Source organism: Fonticula alba (genome assembly GCF_000388065.1).
Source record: "Fonticula alba strain ATCC 38817 unplaced genomic scaffold supercont2.3, whole genome shotgun sequence".
Lineage (NCBI taxonomy): Eukaryota > Rotosphaerida > Fonticulaceae > Fonticula > Fonticula alba.
The window spans coordinates 391934-412890 of record NW_009242973.1 but is presented as its reverse complement, the minus strand read 5'-3'; the positions used below and the strand labels follow the sequence as shown (position 1 = coordinate 412890).

At 73.0% G+C, this 20957-nt stretch overlaps 2 protein-coding genes across 2 annotated transcripts in view; one reads left to right on the top strand and one right to left on the bottom strand.

The window, feature by feature from the left end:
* Positions 1 to 292: 292 nt before the first annotated feature.
* H696_01899 (hypothetical protein) lies at positions 293 to 5583 on the top strand (the record flags this gene model as incomplete). The annotated part of the gene is made up of 7 exons (XM_009495800.1): positions 293 to 2109; positions 2274 to 2357; positions 2428 to 2599; positions 2720 to 2861; positions 2978 to 4137; positions 4224 to 4956; positions 5047 to 5583. The coding sequence occupies 7 exons, from the start codon at positions 293 to 295 to the stop codon at positions 5505 to 5507; spliced, it is 4569 nt and encodes a 1522-aa protein (XP_009494075.1). The 3' UTR covers positions 5508 to 5583.
* Positions 5584 to 5823: 240 nt separating this feature from the next.
* The window catches only part of H696_01898 (hypothetical protein), a gene marked incomplete at both ends in the record, with an annotated part of 23940 nt that continues 8806 nt past the window's right edge, over positions 5824 to 20957 (bottom strand). The window contains 12 exons of the mRNA XM_009495799.1: positions 5824 to 8226; positions 8436 to 8918; positions 9256 to 12458; positions 12671 to 13165; positions 13296 to 13593; positions 13728 to 13826; positions 13938 to 14058; positions 14215 to 14837; positions 14972 to 16270; positions 16485 to 17603; positions 18061 to 20236; positions 20409 to 20950. Of these exons, the coding sequence (XP_009494074.1) occupies positions 5824 to 8226; positions 8436 to 8918; positions 9256 to 12458; positions 12671 to 13165; positions 13296 to 13593; positions 13728 to 13826; positions 13938 to 14058; positions 14215 to 14837; positions 14972 to 16270; positions 16485 to 17603; positions 18061 to 20236; positions 20409 to 20950 (12861 nt within the window). The remainder of the gene's footprint in view (positions 8227 to 8435; positions 8919 to 9255; positions 12459 to 12670; positions 13166 to 13295; positions 13594 to 13727; positions 13827 to 13937; positions 14059 to 14214; positions 14838 to 14971; positions 16271 to 16484; positions 17604 to 18060; positions 20237 to 20408; positions 20951 to 20957) is intronic.

Sequence of the window (20957 nt, the reverse complement as noted above, 5' to 3'; positions counted from 1 at the left end):
CCGGGCACCGTGCGCGCGCACTCTCACACACACACACACATTAAGAGGCGCCGAGGAGATCGCGCGGGGTCCCGGGCGGGGACCGATCAGCAATCTGCCCCTCCCCCCCTCCCCGTCTTCCTGCCCGGCGCGCCTGCCAGGCCCCACTTGCTGAACACCTCTGCCTTTGGCTTCCCCTCTGCTTGTCTTCTTTTTTTTTTCTCCCTCTCCCTCTCTCGGGTTCCCGCTGCTGGCTGCCCCGGGGGCCCCCTGTCTCTGCCTGCCCCGAGCCCGCGCTCGTGCGAGAACGCGCATGTACTCCCGGTCGCAGCCGCGGCTCCAGCGGTCGGCGGCGGCCGCTCGGCATGGCGGGCCGCACCCCGGGGCCGGGCCATCGGCCGATGCCGAGCCGCCCGAGCACTACGAGGAGTATGAGGCCCAGTACACCTCGCACAAGACCCAGCGGCGCAAGATCTACCACGACGCGCGGCTGCGCTACTACCCGGCCAGCCGGCGCTTTGTGGTCCGGGCCCTGCGGGAGGGGGTCAACGGCGGGGGCAGCGTGGCCGGCCTGGCGGTCGGCTCCGGCCAGCACCTCGGCGATCTGAACCCCCGGTCCCCCTGGCTGCCGGACGGCCTGGAGCTCGAGGTGGAGAAGGCCCTGGTCCTGGTGGACACCTTCCTGGGCGTTGTGGATCCCGGCGGCCCGGGGACCGATTCCGGGGCACCTGCCAGCCCGGGCCCACTGGCCGAGAGTCCCGGTGCGGACGCGGACCCGGGCCCGGTTGCGAGGGGCCCGCCGGTGCCGGTGGCCCGCGGCGCACCCGCATGGCGGCCGCCGGTGCCCGTGCGGCCTGTCGGTCCGACGGCGGCGGCTGTCTTGGCGGAGCCGGCCGACGGGGCCGGCGACGCGCCGGCGGCCGTGGCACCAGCGCCGCGTCCACGGGCCATCGGCCTGCGCCGCCGGCCGGCCGGCTCGCGGCCGCTTCTCCAGCAGGTGGCCCCGCCGGCGCGGGATCAGGAGCCCGCCCCGGGGCCGGGGCCCGCCCCGGAGCCGGCCCCGGCGGCCGGGCGCCCTCCCCGGCTGGAGTTCCGCTCGGTCGGGCAAATGCTGGGCTCGGGGTCGGCCGGCCGGGAGCAGCCGGAGGCCCAGCCGGCCGAGGCGGCGCCCGCCGATCCGGCCACACCTGGCGAGGCCGCGGCCGAGGATGATGCGCTGGAGATGCTGCTGCTGGGGGCGTACGGTCGGGCGCCCGGGGCGCCGGCGCCGAGGGCCGGCCCCCTGGCACGGGCCCCGGGGCAGGATGCCGACGTGTCGGCCTTCCTGATGGCCGGCTATGGCGTGGGGGCGAGTGAGCATGGGGGCGCGGCGGCCGGGCCGCCAAGCGTCAGCCTGGCGGCCGGGCCCCCGGCTGCTCCCGGGCCCGCCTCGCGCGCGGCGCTCTCCGTGATGGACCTCTTCGCGGAGGACAGCACCAGCAACATGGCCGCCGGGGGGGATGCCGAGCCGGTGGTCTCCCTGGAAGCCATCTTGCGTGCTCTGCAGGATGGCCCGGGCGAGTCGCCGCCGACGCCCGAAGGTACCCCCCCGGCGGCCGGGGGCGGGTCCCCTCGCTCGGCCCCCGGGGCCCGGGGCCCGCCGGCCGAACCGGTGTCCATGCCGGTCGATGTGCCACCCGGGCCGGGCCGGCGGCCGCGGCCGCGGCCGCACCCCCAGCCGGCCGAGGACGAGGGGGCCGCCTCGCCACCGGACGGGTCCCCCCCGGTGGCCAAGGTGCCGCGCTGGGGGCCGGGCGCCCGGCCGTCCCGGGACCCGGTCCTCGGTCCGGCGGCCCTCGGCATGCTGGAGCTCGTGCTCCCGGTGCCGGAGCCCGTGCCCACCGGGCGGGCGGTGGCCCTGCCGGCGCGCTTTCCCACGCCCGGGGCCTATGCCGCGGGGTTTTCCCTCGGCGTGGCGGAGCTCCTGCAGCTGGAAATCCACCGCGTGGCGGGCTTCATGCAGGGCGTTGCCCGGGGCCTGGCGGCCGGCAGGCGCGAGGGCCCGGCCCCCCCGGCGCGGCAGGCCGCCTCCGGCTGGGAGTTCTCCCTGCGCAAGCACCAGGTGGCCGCGCATGCGCTCTGCTGGCTTGAGTACGTGCCTTCCGCCCCCCCCCCCCCTCTTCCTCCCCTGGCGTGAGCGCGCGCGTCTGGTCGGCTCTTGCTGCTTTCCTCCTCGCCCCCCCCCCCCGCCTCCCCTCCCGCATCTACTGCTTGTCCCTGCCCAGCATCTGACCTCCCCCCTCCGCCCGGCGCAGCACCAAGAAGTCCCCCTTCCGCAAGGGCGCCGACGAGCAGCTGTACACGCTGACCCTGGGCAAGGGCCGGCTCCCCTCCTCCAGGTGCGCCCGCTTGCCTTTGCCCCGCTGCGGCTCCGCCACGCCGGCCGCCATGCTGACATGCGTCGCGCAGCTATGCCAAGGAGGACATCTGGGGCCTGTGCTCCTTCCACGACCTGCTGCGGGTCTTTGCCCCGCCGGCCGGCTCTCCTCCGGGCTCGAGCCCGAGCCCGGGGCCGGCCTCAGTCCGCTTTCTCCTGGCCCAGTCGACCTTCTTCGGGCCGGACTCCTCCGGCGGGATCGAGGTACGCCCGTTGCCGGTCTTGCGGCACACCGGCTCGCGCACGGCCACTCGGTGGCACCCATCCTGACCCCGCCCGCCCGGCTGTCCGGCTGCCCGGCTGCCCGTCACCCCCCCCCTACAGATGGCTCCCATCACACAAGACCCGGCCGGCTGGCGGGCGCTGCTGGCCACCTCCCGGTCGCTGGCCTCCAACAAGGGGACCCTGTCGCCGGGGCTCTTTGGCATCCGCCTGGTCAATGCCTCCTCCGAGGTCAGCATGTTGGGTGCGTGATGCATGCTCCCCCGGCCGTGGCTCCTTGCCCCCGTGCTGCGTGTCTTTTCTGACCTACCTCCTCTGCACACACACACACACACGGCCCCGCTGTTTGCTTGCCCACAGAGTCGCTGGAGCTGGTGGCCGCTGCGCACGCCTCGGCCGACCGACGCTCGCCCATCTTCCAGGTCCCGTGTCCACTGCCGAGCAGCCCCGACCCCGGGGGGGACATCGGCTGCTACTTCCGCCGGGTGCGGCCGTCGGCCACCTGGCGCCCGGGGGAGGCCCTGCTCGCGGCCATCGGCCGCCTGCGCGAGGATACCATCGCCGAGTATGCGCTGAATGACGACCAGGCGGCGGTCCTGGGGCGGCTGTGCGGGGCCACTTTCGGCCGGTGCCCGCCGGTGCGGGAGCCGCCCCCCGCCGGGGCCCCGGCCGGCGGCCCGTCCCCCGACGTGACCCTGGTGCATGGGGTCTTCGGGGCTGGCAAGTCGCGCCTGCTGGCGGTGGCCATTGTCTTCCTGCACCGGGCCGGGGCCCTGCTGCGGGAGCATGGGGCCCGGCTGGGCGGCGGCCGGGGCCCGGGATTCCCGGCCCCACGCCTGGCCCTCTGTGCGCTGACCAACACCGCGGTGGACAGCGTGCTGCAGGCCCTGCTGCGGCTGGGGTTCGAGCACTTTTGCCGGCTGGGCCCGGTGCCGAAGGTGGCCCCGCCGGTGCTGCCATTCCTGGCCGGGGCCCGGCCGTCGGCCCATGACGATGAGATCCGCGACCTGCAGGAGCTCTTGCGCGACCCGCAGCACCCGGGCCGGGAGTGGCTGCGCCGGGCGCTGGATCGCCTGCGCACGCACCGCGCCCGGGACTTGGTCCTCGAGGCGTTCCTGGTGGCCACGACCGTGGCCTCGTGCGCCACGTCGCGCACGCTGGCCGACGTGTTCCCCGTGCCGGGGGACGCGCGGCCGGAATCCGCCAAGGCCGATGCCCGGGGCTCCGGCGACCCGGCCCCGGCCGTGGACCTGCTGCTGATCGATGAGTGCAGCCAGCTCCTGGAGCCGGCCAGCTTGGTGGCCTTGACGCGCTTCCGCCCGGGGCATCTGGTGTTGGTGGGCGATCCGCTGCAGCTGGCCCCGACTCTGACGAGCCCCTTTGCTCCAGGCCGGGCCGATGGCCGGCTGGCTTCCCGGCTGCCGGCCGAGCCCGGGCCGACCGCCGGCCTGGAGCGGACCCTGTTCGAGCGTCTGCGCGATGTCGGGGCCCCGGTGGCCGGGCTGCTGACGCAATATCGCGTGCGTTCGTGTCGATCCCCCCCCCTCCCGCCTCCGCCCTCCTTCCTCTTGGCCTTTCCCGATCCACTGACCCCCCGGCCGTCCAGTGCCACCCGGCCATCGTGCGCCTGTGCAATGAGCTCTTCTATGGCGGCCGGATTGCCACGGCGCCCGAGGTGGCCGGCCGGGGCCCGGTGCTGGCCTCCCTGCCGCCGGTGTCGCTGGTGCGCGTGCCGCCGGGCTACTCGGCGGCCGTCCAGCTGGGCACCCTGCCCGGGCCGGTGCGCTCCTTCCTCGGCCAGATGGCCGCCGGGGTGGGTGGCGGGGCGCCTGCCGGGGCGGGCGGCGGCCCTGGCGGCCGGAGCCTCTCGCACCCGGGCGAGGCCCAGGTTCTCTTTGCGGCGGTGTACCGCCTGGTGGCGGTGCACGGGGTGGACCCGGCCCGCATCGGGGTCATCTGCCTGTACCGGGCCCAGGCGCGCCTGGTGCAGGGGCTGCTGGAGCAGGCCCAGGCGCGCCTCGGGCTCTTTGACCGCGCGGCCGAGCCGGGCGATGGCGGGTCCGGCCGGCCGGGCCCAGGGCTGCCGCACGTCTCCACGGTGGACGCCTTCCAGGGCGCCGAGCGGGACATCATCCTGCTGAGCTGCGTCAAGGCGGCCACCAGCCGCCCGGGGCAAGTGGACGAGTTTGTCGAGGCCCCGCGGCGCATCAATGTGGCCCTTTCGCGCGCCAGGTGCCACCTGGTCATCGTGGCGCAGGACACGCTCGTGGTGCCGGGGCCGCGGCCGGCCGGCACCAAGCTCGGCCTCTGGCCGCACATTGCCCAGCTGCTGGGTTCCGGTACATGCCACCTCCCACATGGCCGCCGTCACTTTGCCCTTCGCCTGCCCTGTGCCCTGTCTGACACGGCCTGCTCCCCGACATCCCCAGACCCCCATGGCAGCCGTGTCCTGCCGGCGGCCGAGCTGGACTCCATCATCGGGCAGGGGCCGACCGGCGGTCCTGTCCCCTCCCCTGCCCCTGGGCCGGGGCCTGAGCTGGACGTCGATCCGGCGGACTTGGACCCGGTGGATTTCGAGCCCGGGCAGATCGACCCGGCGGACTTGGACCCGGCGGATTTCGATCCGGTGGACTTGGACCCGGCGGATTTCGAGCTCCAGCACATTGACCCGGCGGATTTCGACCAGGCGTTTGACCTGGGACCGGGCCTCGGGCCAGGCCGAGATCCGTGTGAATTTGACTTGACCTCCCCCGGTCCGGGGGCCCGGGCGCCTTCTGGTGGCGGTGGTGCTGGCGCTGAGCGCGGCCCTGTCGCCACCTCCCACACCGCTCCTGGCCAGGACTGGGCCCCGGATGCTGGCCCGAGCCCCGGGGCCGCATCTGCCGCATGAGCGTCAACCGGGCGCTCTCTTCGTCTCTCGCCCTGGCCCTCCTCCCCCGGGCGAGACGGCGCAAGCATCCCCCCCCCCCCCTCCCGAGCCGGGCTCTCAGGCCCAACTGCCCGGCATCTTGCCCCACCCCTCCCCCCTTCTCTCGGGGAGGAAAAATAGACCGCCCCCACAAACAGGGGCACACCGAGAAAGCCGAGGCGTTTGCACGCACGCACCCGCGGGTGCGCGCTGGGGGAGGACCATGTATTTGGGCACATGCAAGGGGCCGGGGAGAATGCGCGGTCCGCGGCGCGCGCAGCGGCCATAACGGCCCGGCTCACCAGTACTGCGAACTGAGGATCAGGTCCAGCTGGCCGCGCGTGGCGTCCAGCTCGTTGACCACCCGGTCGCCGATGATGGCCAGCAGCCGGCCGAGGGCCGCCTCCGAGGTGGGGGTGAAGGTGTCCGTTTGCGAGTGGAGGACACTGCGCCGGGGGCCGGCGCCGACGGCCGGCGGGGAGCCCGGATGCGCGGCCGCCCCACCGAAGACCACCACCACCGACCGGTCCTTCCGGTAGAAGGTGGACACCTCGGTCCAGGCGATGCGCTTCTCCACGAAGGTGTTCGAGGTGCTGGTGGGCTTGAAGCGCGCCGGGCAGATGACCAGCAAGTGGACCGCCGTGGCCAGCAGGGCCTTTTCCGACTGCGGCCCGGACCCCATGGCATCACACTCGAAGTAGTCCAGCATGGCGTCCCCGAGCAGGGCCTCCACCTGGCGATAGCGCGTCAGCGACATGAAGACATACTGGCCGAAGGCGGTGGACGGGTCGAAGGGCGACAGGCCCTGGGCCCCGATGGCCGCCACCAGGAGCACCTCCTCGATGGAGCTGGCCGCGAAGGGGCCCCCCGGGCCGGTGGGCCCCCCCGGCGAGGGGGGCGACCCGGGCCCGGCGGCAGGCCGGCCGCCCCCGCGCGCGCCCACGATCGACCCCGACCCGCCGGGAGCCAGCGCCAGGGGCGAATGCCGCGAGCTGTGCGCCAGGCTCAAATGCTCCGGGAAGGTGGTCGGGTCCACCAGGGGCGAGATGAACCGGGGCAGCCGCCGGCGCGGGGGGTCGGCACTGGAAATGTCCAGCGCCCCGGCCGACCCGGCGGTCAGGGCCCCGACGAAGTCCGCCAGCCCGGCGGCCGGCTTGATCAGGAGCCCGGCCGCACCGCGGCCCAGCCCCAGGGCCAGGCCACGGGCGCCATCCTGGCGGAACCCCTGTATCGGCTGGGTCACGGTGCCGGTGATGCCGCCCACCACGCCGGACAGCAGGCCCTTGAAGCCCTGCGACGCGCCATCCGCCACGGACAGCGGCCGGCGCCCATCGAGCTCGGCATTCCGCCGGGCCTGGAACTCCTCGTCCATGGAGGCCTTGGACAGGTTGCGGCCGGCCGCGCCGGCCAGCTTGCTGGACAGCGTCAGGACCCCATGCGCCGAGTGCTTCATGAGGGAGGAGGTCCCCCGGCGAATGTCGTCGAAGACATTTTGCGACGCTGGCCCGGGCGCGGCGGCCCCATGCTGGCCGTGTGCCGGGGGGCCGCGGCCGGGACCGGTGGACGCCGCCGCCGCCGCCGCCGCCGCCGCCGCCGCCGCCGCCGCCTGTGGCGACTCCACATCCTCATACACTGAGGCGAAGGATGACCGCGACCGGAAGGACTCCATGGAGGACACCGACCCGCTGCGGGGGATGGTCGACGGGGTGGCCGGCGCCGCGGCCGCCGCCGCCGCCGCCGCCGCCGCCGCCGCAGACCCGTGGACGGCCTGAGGGACGGCCCGCGAGTCGGCCAGCATATCCTTCATCCCGGCACGGAAGGATCGGATCATGCTGGCCGGACTGCCGAGCGAGTCGACCGCGCCGATGAGCCGGTGCAGCTGCCACATGACCTCGTCCCGGAAGTGCGACGTCACCAGCGAAAGCAGCACCTCCACCGGGACAAGTTCCAAGCCGTCGGGGCGGGTGCCGGCCGCACCGGCCCCGGCCCCGGCCCGCCGGGCCGATGCCGCGGTCACCGTCTGCCCAAAGCGGAAGGGTCGCACCTGGAGGACGGCATAGTCCACGGCGCCGAGCCAGGCAAAGCGCCCGAGCACATCGCAATCCGACAAGCCAGCCTCATCGGCAGGCGGCCGGTCGATGGTGGGCTCCGAGCGCAGGGGCACCAGCTCCCCGCGTCTGGGGCCGGTGGCGCCGGCGCCGACGGCGGTGGGGGTGCTGGTAATGATGCTGGTGCTGGTAGTGGTGGTACCGGTGCCGGTGCCGGTGCCGGTGCCGGTGGATCCTGCCCCGGCAACGATACTGGACACCGAGGCCCCGGCGGTGGGCAGAAGCAGCGGCGCCCCGCGCCACCATCGGGCAAAGAACACCGCGGCCGCGCGATCGCGCGGGTCCTGGCGCAGGCGCGGCGCCACCGTGGCCGTGGCGAAGGACAACGCCAGCGGGAAGGGGCCCACCTGCAGGGTGCCCACAAAGATCGGCATGGCGGGGTGCCCGGCCGAGGAGGCCCCGGCTCCGGAGCCGTGGGCCGAGGTGACCGGCAGCACGAGCACACTGTCCAGCGGGCTGACATGGCCAGTGGAGTGTCCGGCAGACTGGGCCATCGTGATGGCTCGCGAGCTCGACGACCCGGCCTCCGACCGCCGGAGCTGCGGCTCGATGAGTATGTTGCGTGCCAGGAAGAGCAGCCGGTTGAGGAGGTACTGCGAGCCGCGAAACCGGGCAACGGGGGAAGGGGGGAGATGCGAAGGCGGGAGAGGGGAACAGGAGTCAGCGTGGGCCCATGGAGGCGGAAAGGGCACGGACGAGGCGAAAAGCGCCCTGCCCACCGGGGGGGGGGGGGGGGGGGGGGGGGGGCGGGAGGGGGGGGGGGGGGGGGGGGGGGGGGGGGGGGGGGGGGAGGAAGGCGCACCTCGTCCAGCTTGATCTCGAAGGGGCGCGTGTGGAGGATGAGCCGCGGGATGACGCGGGCATTGACAATGCCGACCGAGGCGACCGGGTCCTGCTCGACGAAGTCGAAGAAGAGGAAGGGCGCCGGGCGGGCCGGCTCATGGCTGCTGCCGCCGCCGCCGCCGCCGCCGGAGTGCGCGCTGCTGCGCGATGAGAAGGAGTCCCGCCGCGGGGCGCCGTGCTCCTCGTCAAAGGAGGCCCCGTCATCGCTATCGTCATCGAAGTTTGCCTGCGACCGATCGTCGAAGTCATCGAAGTCATCCAAGTCCGAGAGGGTGGGCCCGGCGTGGGCCACCGTCTCCGGGGCCTGGACCGCCGATGCGGCACCGGTGCGGATGTCTCGGGCGGAGGTTTGCCCGGCCAGACGCCGGGCGCCCCACTCGGACTTGGTCCGGTGTGTGAAGAGGGCTACCTCCCACCGGGGCCAGGGGTACTGGTTGTCCATCTGTTTTTGGGTGTGATGATGTATGTGGTTGTGGGTGGGTGCGAGAGAGGAGAGGCAGAAAGGGGAACATCGTCACGGCACGGACAGGGGCGTTTGAATCATGGGACAAAGTGTGTTAGCGCGTGTGTGTGTGTGTGTGTGTATGGGCGTGTGTGTCTGTGTGTGTGTGTGTCTGTGTGTGTGTGTGTGTGTGTGTGTGTGTGTGTGTGTGTGTGTGGGTGTGGGTGTGGGTGTGTGCGTGTGCGTGTGCGCCTACACCTGCACCTACATCTGCACCTACACCTGCACCCACACTTGCACCTACACTGCAGAACACACACGGGCGTGGCCGACGGACCTGGACATTCTGGATGGACGTGCGCATGCGCCACCAACGGTCCGGCGAGGAGGCCACCAGGATGCTGATCTGGTCGAGACTCAGCAGGGCCACCTCCATGACACCGAAGGAGCCGCCATCCGGGACCATGACCGAGGCGCCGGTCGAAGTGCCGATCGACGCCCGAGCCGGCGTTTGGAGGACCGTGTCATCGACCAGGGACACCCGCACGCCGGAGAGGAAGATCTGACAACGCGTGGTGGCCGGGGCCTTGGAGATGGGCTCGCGTGCGGCCCGGGGCCCGGCCAGGCGCCGGGAGGAGGCCGCGCCGCCGGGCCGAGGACGCCCTCCGGACGACCCCGGGGGGTCGCCGCCGGTGGCCCCGGTCGCCGCCAGCGCCGCCAGCAGATCCACCGCCGGCGGGAAGAGCGGCTGCTCCGGGGCCCCGGCCCGCGGGTCGAAGATGTAGAGGATGCGCGCGCTGGCCTGGCTGAAGACGCACACCTGGAAGGGAACCGGCGTGACCACGGCCCCCGGGGTGCCGGGCGGGGCCACCAACACCAATGACGAGGTGGACCGAGTAGCCGGGAGCTGGTGCTGCTGCGGCTGCGGCTGCGGCTGCGGCTGCGCGGCCGCCGGCGCACCATCGGCCGAGGGGCCGGCGAGGGCTCCGGCAGCGCGGGCTGTGCCCCGGCGACCGGCCCGGCCCCGGCGGCCCCCGGTGCCCGGCCGGCCAAATGGCAGGACCATGGTGGCCGCCTGCCAGAGAGAGGGGCTGTACAAGTCGCGCAGGAGGTTCCGCTGCAGGAGCGCCGGCATGTTGCGCGAGGTGAGCATCCCGGTGGCCGGGATGTCGATGACCTGCTGGCTCGGGTGCAGGCTGACCACATCGAAGCAAGCCTGGCCCTTGAAGGGGTCGTCCCAGCAGAGGGGCCGCATTTGCCCCGGCCGCAGGAGGTAGATGACCCCGGCCCGGCTGTCCCGCTGCCGGGCCAGGATCGGCGTCGGGGTGGCATTTTGCAGGACCATCGGCGGGGGGATGGCCGCCAGGGAGAGCACCCGCACGCCGGACCCCGGGGCCACGAACTCGTGGACCGTGATGAAGAGGTCAAATTCATCGAAGGACTCCGGCACCAGGGGGCTGCCCTGGGGCGGGACGTCGTCCGGCCCGGCGCCGGGGGCCGTGCGCGGCAGCTGCAAGTCCGTCGAGCCGAGCAGCAGCTCATGCGCCGAGAAGGGGTCCGGCCAGACGTAGCTCGACGCGTCGACCGGCGGCAGGGGATGCTGGCCGCGGATGAGCGGCCGCGCCATGCCGCCGTCGGCCATGCGCCAGGTGTCATGCGCGCAGCATGACAGCCGGACCGTGGTGGACCGGTGCCGGGAGGAGGGGTGCCCGGCGTCGGCCGGCCCGTCGCCGGAGTCCCCATCCTCCGACCCGGCGGTGCTGGCCCCGGCCACCGAGGCAAAGGAAGACCCCGGCACCAGGGGGCTGGACCATTGGCTGAAGGTGACCCGGCTCCGGCGGTCCGGCAGGGGCCCATCCGAGGCGGCGGTCCGCCGGCCGGCACCCTCCTGGTGGTCCAGCCGCAGGCTGAAGGCCCGGCGCAAGCCGCGCGGCCAGTAGAAGGGCACCTGCTCGCCGGGGCGCAGCAGGAGCTCCCCCTCCGGGCCGGTGCCATACCCGACGCGCACGCGCACCGAGTAGGGCAGCGAATTGAGCAGCGTGTGGGCCGGGCGGATGACCAGCACCCGGGTGTCAGGCGCATAGCCATCCGACAGGGCGGCCAGGGCGGCCCCCCCGGTGCCCGGCATGTCGGCCCCGGGCGGGCTGCCGGCCGCCGCCACGGTCCCCGACGTCGCGGCCGCCGCCGCCTGCGCCAGCAGCGCCTCCGGCGAGGTGAAGGCCGAGGCGTCCATCACCCGGATGGCCACCTCGCAATCGTACTCCAGCGTGGTCGGCGCCGTGACCAGGCCCTCCGAGCAGACGGACAGCTGCACCCGCCGGGACATGGAGATGGACCCGGCCGAGTTGGAGCCACTCCGCGACAGGGGGACCGTCAATTCCAGGCCCAAGCGCGAGACATCATGCGGCCCGGCCTGGAGCAGCCGCACCCCGGGCCCGGTGCCGGCATTCCCCAGCGGGCTGGCCGAGGGGGGCCCGGCCGATGTCGGGGACGAGGGGGTGGCGTTGGCCGCGGCCGCGGCCACCTGCCGGTGGTTGGACACCGGCAGCGGCAACGGCTGCGGACACGACACCGCATACCACCACGGGGCGCCGGGCTGGCGGCCGGACGCACGAGCGCCACCGGGCCCGGCCCCCGGCGACCCGGGGGCCGTGATCAGGGCGATCTCCGCGCTGCCGGGCGGATCGGCCAACTGCGCGCAGATCGGCGACCGCCGGCGGATGCGCTCCAGGAACTCCATCTCCGCCTCGGCCTCGGCCGTGGCCGGGTCCCTCCGGCCGTCGGTGTTCATGAGGGCCGTCAGGCCGAAGAGGACGTCCCGGCGGATGGCGGCCGTGTCGCCGGGCGCCCGGCCCGAGGGGCTGACCCCGGCCTCCATCGACAGGGCCTGGACAATTTGCACGCACCGGTCGAACACCTCGGCCGAGGGGTGCCGCTGGAAGGACCGCACCTCGGGCGATGACACCCCCGGGAAGATGCGCTGCCGGAGGGCCGTCAGGCTGGGCACGAAGGCCGAGGTGGCCTGGCCGAGGACCAGGCTGGTGCCGCCGCCGCCGCCGGCCGCCGTGGACCCGGACCCGCTGCCGCCGGGCGCACCGCCGCCGGACCCGGTGCCGGAGTTGCCGTCGGCCGCGGAGGCCGCGGCATTTTGCGGCACCCGCGACAGCCGCACCGCAATCGGCAGGCCGGTCATGTTGAGCATGACCACCGGGCTGCACAGGCGCACCATGAGGTCGGCCCCGCGCGGGGCATCCGACAGCCCCTGCTGCTGGGCCGGGGTCTGCATCGAGGCCGAGGCCGATTGGAACATCCCCTCCAGGAAGCCGTATGTCACGTCGGCCCGCAGGCACCCGGCCAGGGCGCCGACGTCCATGTAAAAGCGCGCGCCCGAGGGCGGGTACGACCGGATGTTGCTGACCAGCGGCAGGTTCAGGGCCTTGGTGGTCCAGGCAAAGGTGCCGAAGCTGGAGCAATGCGGCCGAACGGCCATGTGCACATCGGCCAGCCGGGTGTCGAAGGGGCTGAAGGGCAGGCGGCGCTCTGTGCGTGGGGGCGCCATGGACCCGGGCAGGGGAACTGCCGGTTAGTATCGAGGCGCGGGCCGGAGGGGCGGTGTGTGTGTGTGGAGGGGGGGGGGGGGGGGGGGGGGGGGGGGGGGGGGGGGGGGGGGGGGGGGGGGGGGGGGGGGGGGGGAGGGGGGCAGCCCCCGCGTGTGCTGGGCAAGCGTGCGTGCATGTGGCGGCCAGGCGCACCTTCGCCCCGGGCCAGGCGGATGAGCACCGTGCTCGGCGAGGCCCGCGCATCGGCCGGCACCATGGTCAGGCTGACGTCGCAATCGTACGGCAGCCGGTTGGAGATGGCCGCCGACAGGCGAATGGAAAACCGGAACATGCGCAGGTCGCTGTAGCCGATGGACAGCCGGTCCAGGCGGACCCCGAAGAAGTAGGGGTGCAGGCGCGGGGGCGCCCGGGTGCCGGTGTCGGTCTTGGGCCCGACGGCCTCGCACACGAACAGCGGGTTGCTGTACAGGCTCTTGATGAGCTGGAGCTCTCGTAGCACGGGCCCGGCCAGGGCCGGCGACACGGCGTGCTGCTGCGACTGCGGCTGCTGCTTCGGGTCGGCCCCGGCGATCGGCGCCACAAAGAGGATCGGGCTGCTGAAGGAGTACCCACGCAGGTTGGGCCGAATGCGCGCCCGGGCCCCGGGGAAGCAGTAGAGCAGCGGCACGGCGAATGTCTCGCCCGGGGCTGGGGGGGGGGGGTGCACAGCGCGGCAGGGGCCGTGTGAGACAGGCAGGGCGGCAGAGGGGCGCAGGCAGAGGGAGGGAGAGAGAGCCCGGGGCACAAGAGAGAGAGGGAGGGAGGGGGGGGGACGCACCGACGACAACCGACTTGTCGGGTAGGTTGGCCACGGCCTCCGGGAGCATGCGGATGGTCGGCATGCCGGTCGGGGGCAGAAGCTGCAGCACCAGCGGGTTGGGGGTGCCATTCTCGAAGATGCGCGAGGAGGTCACCTCCAGCACCCGGCGCGAGCCGAGCAGCCGGGTGCGGACAATGGCCAGCGGGTAGGAGGGATGCTCGAAGGTGCTGGCCATTCCGTCCAGGTGTCGCAGGTTCCGCAGCTGCCCGGGGATGAAGGGGGTCGAGCCGATCTGATCCGGCCAGACGGTGGCAACCTGTGTGCGTGTGCGTGTGTGTGTGGGGGGGGGGAAGGATCAAACACGAGGGGATTAGAGCAGGGGCGATGGGGAGGTGGGGGCGGGAGGCCCGAGCGGGAAGAAGACACAGGTGCTGTGTCGGGGCTGCGCACCATGTCGAAGACGTCCTTGATGACCAGGGTCAGGGAGGTCTGCGAGGTGGTGGAGCTGCGTGGCAGATCCAGCAGAATGTGCTCGTCAGTGGGGATGACCTGCGGGCGGGTGGGCGCGCGGCATCGTGCGACGGAGGATGACGGGTCAGCATGCGGAATAGCAGCGAGAGGGGGCGGGGGGGGCAGCGAGGCAGGAGAGCGGAAACGCACGCGCTGCCCGCCGCGAAGCTCCAGCGTCAGCGGCACGCCCAGACGGTTGATGATGAGGTAGGGCTTGAAGGGCGATCGGAAGGACATGTTCTGCGAGCGGGGGTCCGGCTGGAGCAGGAGACTGTGAAATGCGCACGCCGCATGGGAGGGAGAGCGAGAGAGGGAGAGAGGAGCGGCCATGGGAAGGGATGGTGTCAGGGCATTGGCGCATGTCGCCAGGGAAGGGCGAGGGGAGGGGAGACCACGCAGGCACGGGCCAGCCGGCCTGACCACGCACCGGGAGACATTGCTCAACAACGATGGAGTGACCGTGATGTCGGCGATGGAGGACGTGGCTTCGAGCTTCAGCAGCGACGCGGTGACCGGCTCGCTGGAGGCCGAGGCCAGGGCGTTGCTGTGCACCGACCGGGCCACATATGACACCATCGATGTCCAGGGAAGCAGGACCGGCTCCCAGGCCGAGCGGATGTACGGGTACTGATCGAGCGAGGCCTGCGACCGGATGGCGATGCCCCAGGTGTTGGACGGGGTCCAGAAGAGCCGCGACTGGACCTTAGACAGCTGGAAGTGGAAAAGCGGCGCTCCGGTTCGGTGGTCGAGCAGCACCACGCGGATCTGGTTGGAGTGGATGCGGATCCGGCTGCGCCGGTGATTGGACGCCTGCGACATGCCGCTGGCCACCGAGCCAGAGTGGGTGAGCCCGCCGCCGGAGCCGCCGGGCGGCCCGGCGAGGTGCCCGCCGCCGGACGACGTGAAGTACGGGTCCCCGGCGCCATGGGCCCCGGGGCCCCCGGCCACCGACACCGACGAGGCCAACGACGAGATGGAGGCCAGTGAGGCCAGCGAGTCGCGACGTGGCCGGGACAGGGAGCCGCCAAGTTCACTTTCGGCGCCGAGGTCCTGTGTGTCGGGGCAAGGGGCGGTCAGGCGAGATGTGGCGAGTGTGAGGTGAGGAGAGAAGAGAGAGAGGGAGGGAGGAGAGGGGGAGAGAAAGAGAGGGGAGAGAAAAAAGAGACCGCCTAGAGAGAGCGCACCCATTCGTCCAGATAGTTGATGGACTCGAGAGAGGCTGAGGAGGGGAGACAAGCCTCGCCGCTAGTGCCGCCAGCGCCGCCAGCGCTTGCCACCAACGAGTCGCCGGCCAGGTAGTCCATCGGATCGGCCGGGGTGAAGGAGGCCGAGGTCTGGTTCCGCGAGAAGAGGATCGGCTGACCGGGGGACAACATGGACGGGTCCTCCGGCGAGGAGGACAACGGCACCTCGCCCATGGACGTGCCGCCGGTGGCCAAATCGAAGGAGGTGAAGCTGGCCATGGACTCGCGGCCCAGGGCCCCGGGGCGGGGGCCCCCGGCGTTCGGGGCCGCGGCGCTCCCGCCACCGCCGCCAGCACCATGGAAGATCACGTCCTTCGGGGACCGGGCGAAGTCCGGCACGATGGCCGCCCCGGCCGGGGCCGGGAGGTAGCTCTCGGCCAGGACCTGCGACGCGGCATTGATGAGGGCCAGATCGGCCGGGCTCACGCGCAGAACCACCGGGCCATCGAGGAAGCGCAAGTCACCGTGGGTCACGGGCCGGCGGTCCTCCGCCTCGAGCGACGGGTCCAGGTAGCTGAAGGCCGTCAGGTTGGCCTCGATGGAGAAGGGCTGGATGAGCGCATCGCCGGTGGGGGTGCTCGTGACGGCGGGGCCGTCGACCGGCGCGCGGCCGGCAAGCGCCTCGGCCGAGGCCGGCGACGCCAAGGGCGACGGCGACAGCGGCGAGGCGGCCTTCTGCAGGCGCTCCCGGCGCATGGACTCCGCCACGGCCCCCAGGGCCGCGTCCAGGCTGGCGAAGGTGCTGATCCCCACGCGGCCGAGCTCGGCCGCCAGGCGGTTCCCCAGCAGGTAGCAGTGGAAGATGTCCCGGGCCAGGGCCCCCGGGGCGCTGAGCTGGTGCAGGTACCGCGCGCGAGTGTGCTCCTCCAGGTAGTTGAAGTAGCTGACCGACACCTCGGCCGAGCTCAGGCACAGGACACTGAGCAGGGACCCGGCCGGGCGGAGGCCCGGGCTGGCTGGCCCGGGCGCCTTGCCGCCCTCGGTCGGCTCCTCGGCCGGCACATACACCGGCACCACGAGGCTCAGGCCGGAGATGCTGAGGAATTGCTTGTCCTTGGAGGTGGGTGCTCCGGCCACCTGGGGCACCAGCACACCGTCCACCTGGGCCAATGGCGCCGGGACCAGAGCCAGCGATAGGGCCGACCGCCGGCGCGCATCGGCATGGATGAAGCGCTGCAGCGCATGCAGTACCACCGGCTTCTGACAGACGATGGTCGGCTGCAGGAGCATGACATTGGTCTTTGTGTGGGGGGGGGGGGGGGGTCGAAGCGCAAAGGAGTAGCTAGGGAAATGGCGGAAGAGGGGGGGGGGAAGGAGGGGGGGGGGGGACAAGGTCAAGTTAGTGAAATCGGGCACGGGGGGGGGGGGCACAACGGCGCTCAGGCAAAGGGCCAGGCCACATGCACCCGGGCAAACCCCGACGGGGGCTCGCCCGGCAGGGCATGGCACGCACACTGCTGGTGTCGCCCGGCCGGTTGAGCCACCGGAGGGCGGCCGACGGCTGGGTGCACTTCCAGAGGGATTGCATGTCCGGGTCGACATCGCGCGAGCCCAGGGCATCCATCCAGGCGGCCACCCCGCCGGGGAACCGGTACTTGGTGGACCCGCCACTGGGCAGATGGACAATGATGCGGTCCGGGCCGATGGCATGGCGCGCCGGGTCCGGGGTGGCGTGCGCCGGCAGCAGGACCGGCGCATCGTCGCTGGCCGGCCGCCAGATGTAGATCTCCCGGCCGGTGGACAGGTCGAAGGAGGTGGTGGCCGAGCGGTTCTCGAAGGAGAAGGACACCGACACCTGGGGCAGGTCGGCCACGGCCAGCAGCTGCCGGGTGTCGGCCGGCCGGAAGAGCGGCATGCACAGGCCTCCGTCGGCCGGGGGGCCGTGCTGCTGCTGCTGCTGCGACGGGGTCGCACCCGGCCGCGGCGCCTCCAGCTGCTCCTCCTCGGCCGCGGCCGTCAGATCCCGGGCCAGGGACATGAAGGTCTGCTCGACCTCGGCCGCCGGCGGCTCGTCGAACACCGACAACACCAACGACTCGATGGAGCACAGGACATCCAGCCCCTGCAGGGCTCCGGGGGCATCGAGATCCGCCGGGGCGTGGCGCTCCAGCGGGCTGTCCGCCGACAGCATGGCAAAGCACCCGCGCAGGAGCCAGTCCAGCTCGGACCGGTCGATCAGCACATGCGCATCCGGCAGGTACACGCGACAGTAGAGGAACCGGTCGCCCGGGGCCGGGGTGCCGGGGGACCGGGCATCCGGCGACCCGGCCGCCGGGGCGTCTCCCGCGGCCGGGCCGGCGGCCGGCAGGTCCAGGCGCACTTGCAGCGGCGACAGGGTTTGCAGGATCAGCGGGTGAGCCAGATCCACGGTGACCGGGCGGAAGGTGGCCCACCCGGGCAGGGGGGCCGTCCGGCGCTGGCCATCCGTCAGCGCGGCCAGCAGGTCCCCCGGGGCCGGCAGCCCGAGCAGCAAGTCCCGCAGGTGCCGGTCGGCGGTCCGAGCCCCGATGCGGCAGGCCACCGGGCATGAGGGCACCAGGGTGGCCAGAATCGGGGCACACACGAGGCGCAGCTATTTCCGGGGAGTTGGTGGCGGTGGTGCGGGGGCGACAGGAGCGGCAGCGGCGGGCGTATTGGAGATGAGTGGGAAAGTGTTCGACGTGGACATGTTGGACGCGAGCATGATGAGTGTGAGCATGGTGAGTGCGTGCATGGTGAGTGCGTGCATGGTGAGTGCGTGCATGGTGAGTGCGTGCATGGTGAGTGCGAGCATGGTGAGCGTGAACATGATGGGCCCAAGCATGGTGGGCGTGGATATAATGGACCCAAGCATGGTGGGCGTGGACACATTGGACACGAGCATGATGATTGTGATAGGTTAGCGCAGAGAACGGAAGCGAGCAGGGGGTGGCCAGCACTGCCATATGGACAGGGGGAGAGATGCCCAAAGGCGACGAGGGGCAGCAGGAGCGCGAGGCTGCGCCGCGGCCACACCACGGCTTGGCAAAGGCAAAACACGGGAGGCGGACCTGGTCGAAGATGCTGGCCGAATAGGGCCCGAAGCGCGAGGGGGTGGCTGCCAGACGCAGGCCATCGCGGATGACCAGGGCCACAGGCGGGTCGGCGGACAGCAGGTCCGACGTGATGATGGACTTGCAGAAGGCCGCCGCCGGGCCGGCCACCTGCAGGAAGGGCGCCCGCACGGCCGGCGACAAGACCACCGCCGTGGGCCCGGTGGCCAGGCTATACAGCAGGACCGCCGGGCTGGCGGCCGGGGCCGGGGTGTTGGGCCCCGGCGCCGGCAGGTCCGCCGGCAATGGGGCAATGGCCTGCACCCAGGCCACCAGGTCTTGGAAGGACCCCAGTGACCGGTGGTTGTGGTGCGCAAAGCGACAGGCGCCCAGCCGCACACGCATGCCGAGGGCCTCACCGGCAGCCGGGCCCTCCTCCAGGGGGAAGGCCTCGCCGACCGGCGGCGGAGTATGGCCATACTCCAGCAGCTCATCCGAGTCGGACATGAGATCACTGCCGGGGCTGTCGCCGGGACTGCCGGGGGGGCCGGAGGGGCCGGAGGGGCCGGCCGCCGGGCCGCCGTCGGGAGCCGCCCCGGCCGCCGGGCCCCCGGTCGGCATCATGGCCGAGAAGGAGTCGGCCACCAGACGCACGGCCCACTCCGGCACCGGGCGATGGGTGGAATCCCGCAGGGGCTCCAGGCCGGGGTACGAGCCGGGTCGCCGGGCACGCAGGGCCTCGGCCTGGCGCAGGGCCGCGGCCACCGGCACGCGCGATTGCAGGTCCAACTGCAGAGCCACCCCATGCTCGGCCGAGGGAGTGGCCATGACCACCGGGCTGGCCCACAGGGTGTCATCGGTGAGCTGCGTCAGCCGGTAGGCCATGAGCTCCTGGCGCGCGGCGATGACCAGCTGCTCGCCGTAGATGATGAAGTGCACGCCGGTCGCGCGGAAGAGCAGCCCCGTGCGGCAGAACCGCCGGGACTTGGTGCACAGGGCCACCTGGCCCCCGGGCGAGGTGCCCGGCGAGTGGGACGCCAGCACCACCGACAGCCGGTCCAGGCTGGCATCCAGGCAGAGCGGCGTGGTGGGGCTCGGCGGCGGGCCGGCAAGGACCGGCACCCGTGGCCCCTCGGCCGAAGTGCCCTCCGGCTGGAGGAAGCCCCACTGGGGAACACCCCGGGCCAGCAGCCGCTGGATGTACCGGACCCACAGCGGGTCGGCCGGGGCATGGACCCAGGCCCCGGTGACCGCCAGGCGCGGACTGCGCCCGGTGGCCGTCGGACCGGCCAACAGCGGGCCATCCGCCAAAACCGGACTGCCAAAGGGGGCCGTCATGCGGCCCATGTCCGGGAAGGTGGCCGCCACCCCGGCCGGGGAACGCGGCGCACGTGGTGACCCCACATAGAAGAGCACCGACAGCGGCCCGGTGGCCAGCAGGTTGCCCGAGAGCGAGGCCAGCCCCAGGGGGTCGGTCGTGCCGGCCAGGACCCCCTGCACCGCGGCATCCTCGGCCAGGATGTGCCCCTCGGCCGGGAGAACACGCCCGGCCGCCCCGGCCGGCAGCTCGGCCCGGATGACCACCCCGGCCTGGCCCATGCCATACTGCACACGGAGCCCCGGCAGGGCGGCCACCAGCAGGGTCGGCGCCCGGGCCGAGGGGAAGGCCGCATCCGAGGACAGCAACACCAGATGGAAGTCCCCGGAGGTGGCCACCCCGACGGCCAGGCCGCGCTCCGGGTGCGACGCCTGCAGGGCCGCCCGCCGAGCCGGGGCCAGGTACGATTCGGAGAAGTTCCCGGCCAGCATGAGCTGCACCGCCCGGAAGAGGGTCGAGTCGACGGCCAGCCGGGCGGCCGGCCCGCCCAGGGCCCCGGGCCCGGCCACCGACAGATCCCCAGGCCACTGGGCAAAGTGCTGGGCAAAGGCCCCGGGCTCCGGGGCAAATTCCTCCACATGCCCGGTCCCGGTGGCGAAGAGTCGGAGTTGGACCGTGTGCGGGGCCGGCGCCGGGTGCGGCGTCAGCGCGAAGCACACTCGCGCGCCGACGTCACGCAGCAGCGCCGCCGGGGCGAACCCCCCGCCGGGGGACTCCTCGGCCGCGGCGCACAGGCCCGACACATGGGGGTGCATGTCGCACTGCCCCTTGGAGCAAGTCGGGAAGTGCGCCACGAAGACCGATGCAGAAGCCAGCCTGTGGAGGGGTGGCGGGGGGGTAGGGGGACAAGCGGAGAGACGGAAGCATTAGCACAAACAGTGGCTCCGGGAAAACACAGGAGGGGCGCTGCCACACGACAGACTCACGGCTGGTGGGGGGGGGGGGGCGGAGCAGGCACAAGGCCGGGCGGGGCGGGGCGGGCACGCACGCGATCAGGAACTTGAGGCTCGGCTCGGGCGGCGGGTCAGACAGCGACCCGAAGAGATGGGCCTCGCCGGAGGCCGCGCATGGCCGGTCACCGAAGGGGCCCTGCTGCACGAGCAGCCCGCGGCAGGTGATGGCCAGCCCGGGGACCGTGGGCGCGCCGGCGCTGGCCGGCACCCGGGAGCCCCAGTTCGGCGGGACCACCAGCATCATCGGGCTGGTGACAGCCAGGTCCAGGGCGAAGGGCGCCCGCGGGTGGGCGGCCTGCGGAGCCGGGGCATCGGCCGCCGGCTTCGGGGCCGATCGCCGGCTCTTGGCCCCGGCCAACGAGGCCAACATCGTGTCGACGTGGTCCAGCGCCGCCAGCCAGGGAGCCAGGCCGAAGGCGATCATGACACGCGGACGGGCCAAGCCACTTGGGGCCGGGCCCGATGCCAGGCACCGCCGGTCGGGGATGGTCGGAAGGGCATCGGCATCGAGCTGCGGGGCGTCGCGCACGAAAATCCGCGGCGTCTGCTCGCCGGCCAGATGGACGCCGACCTCAAGCTACGGT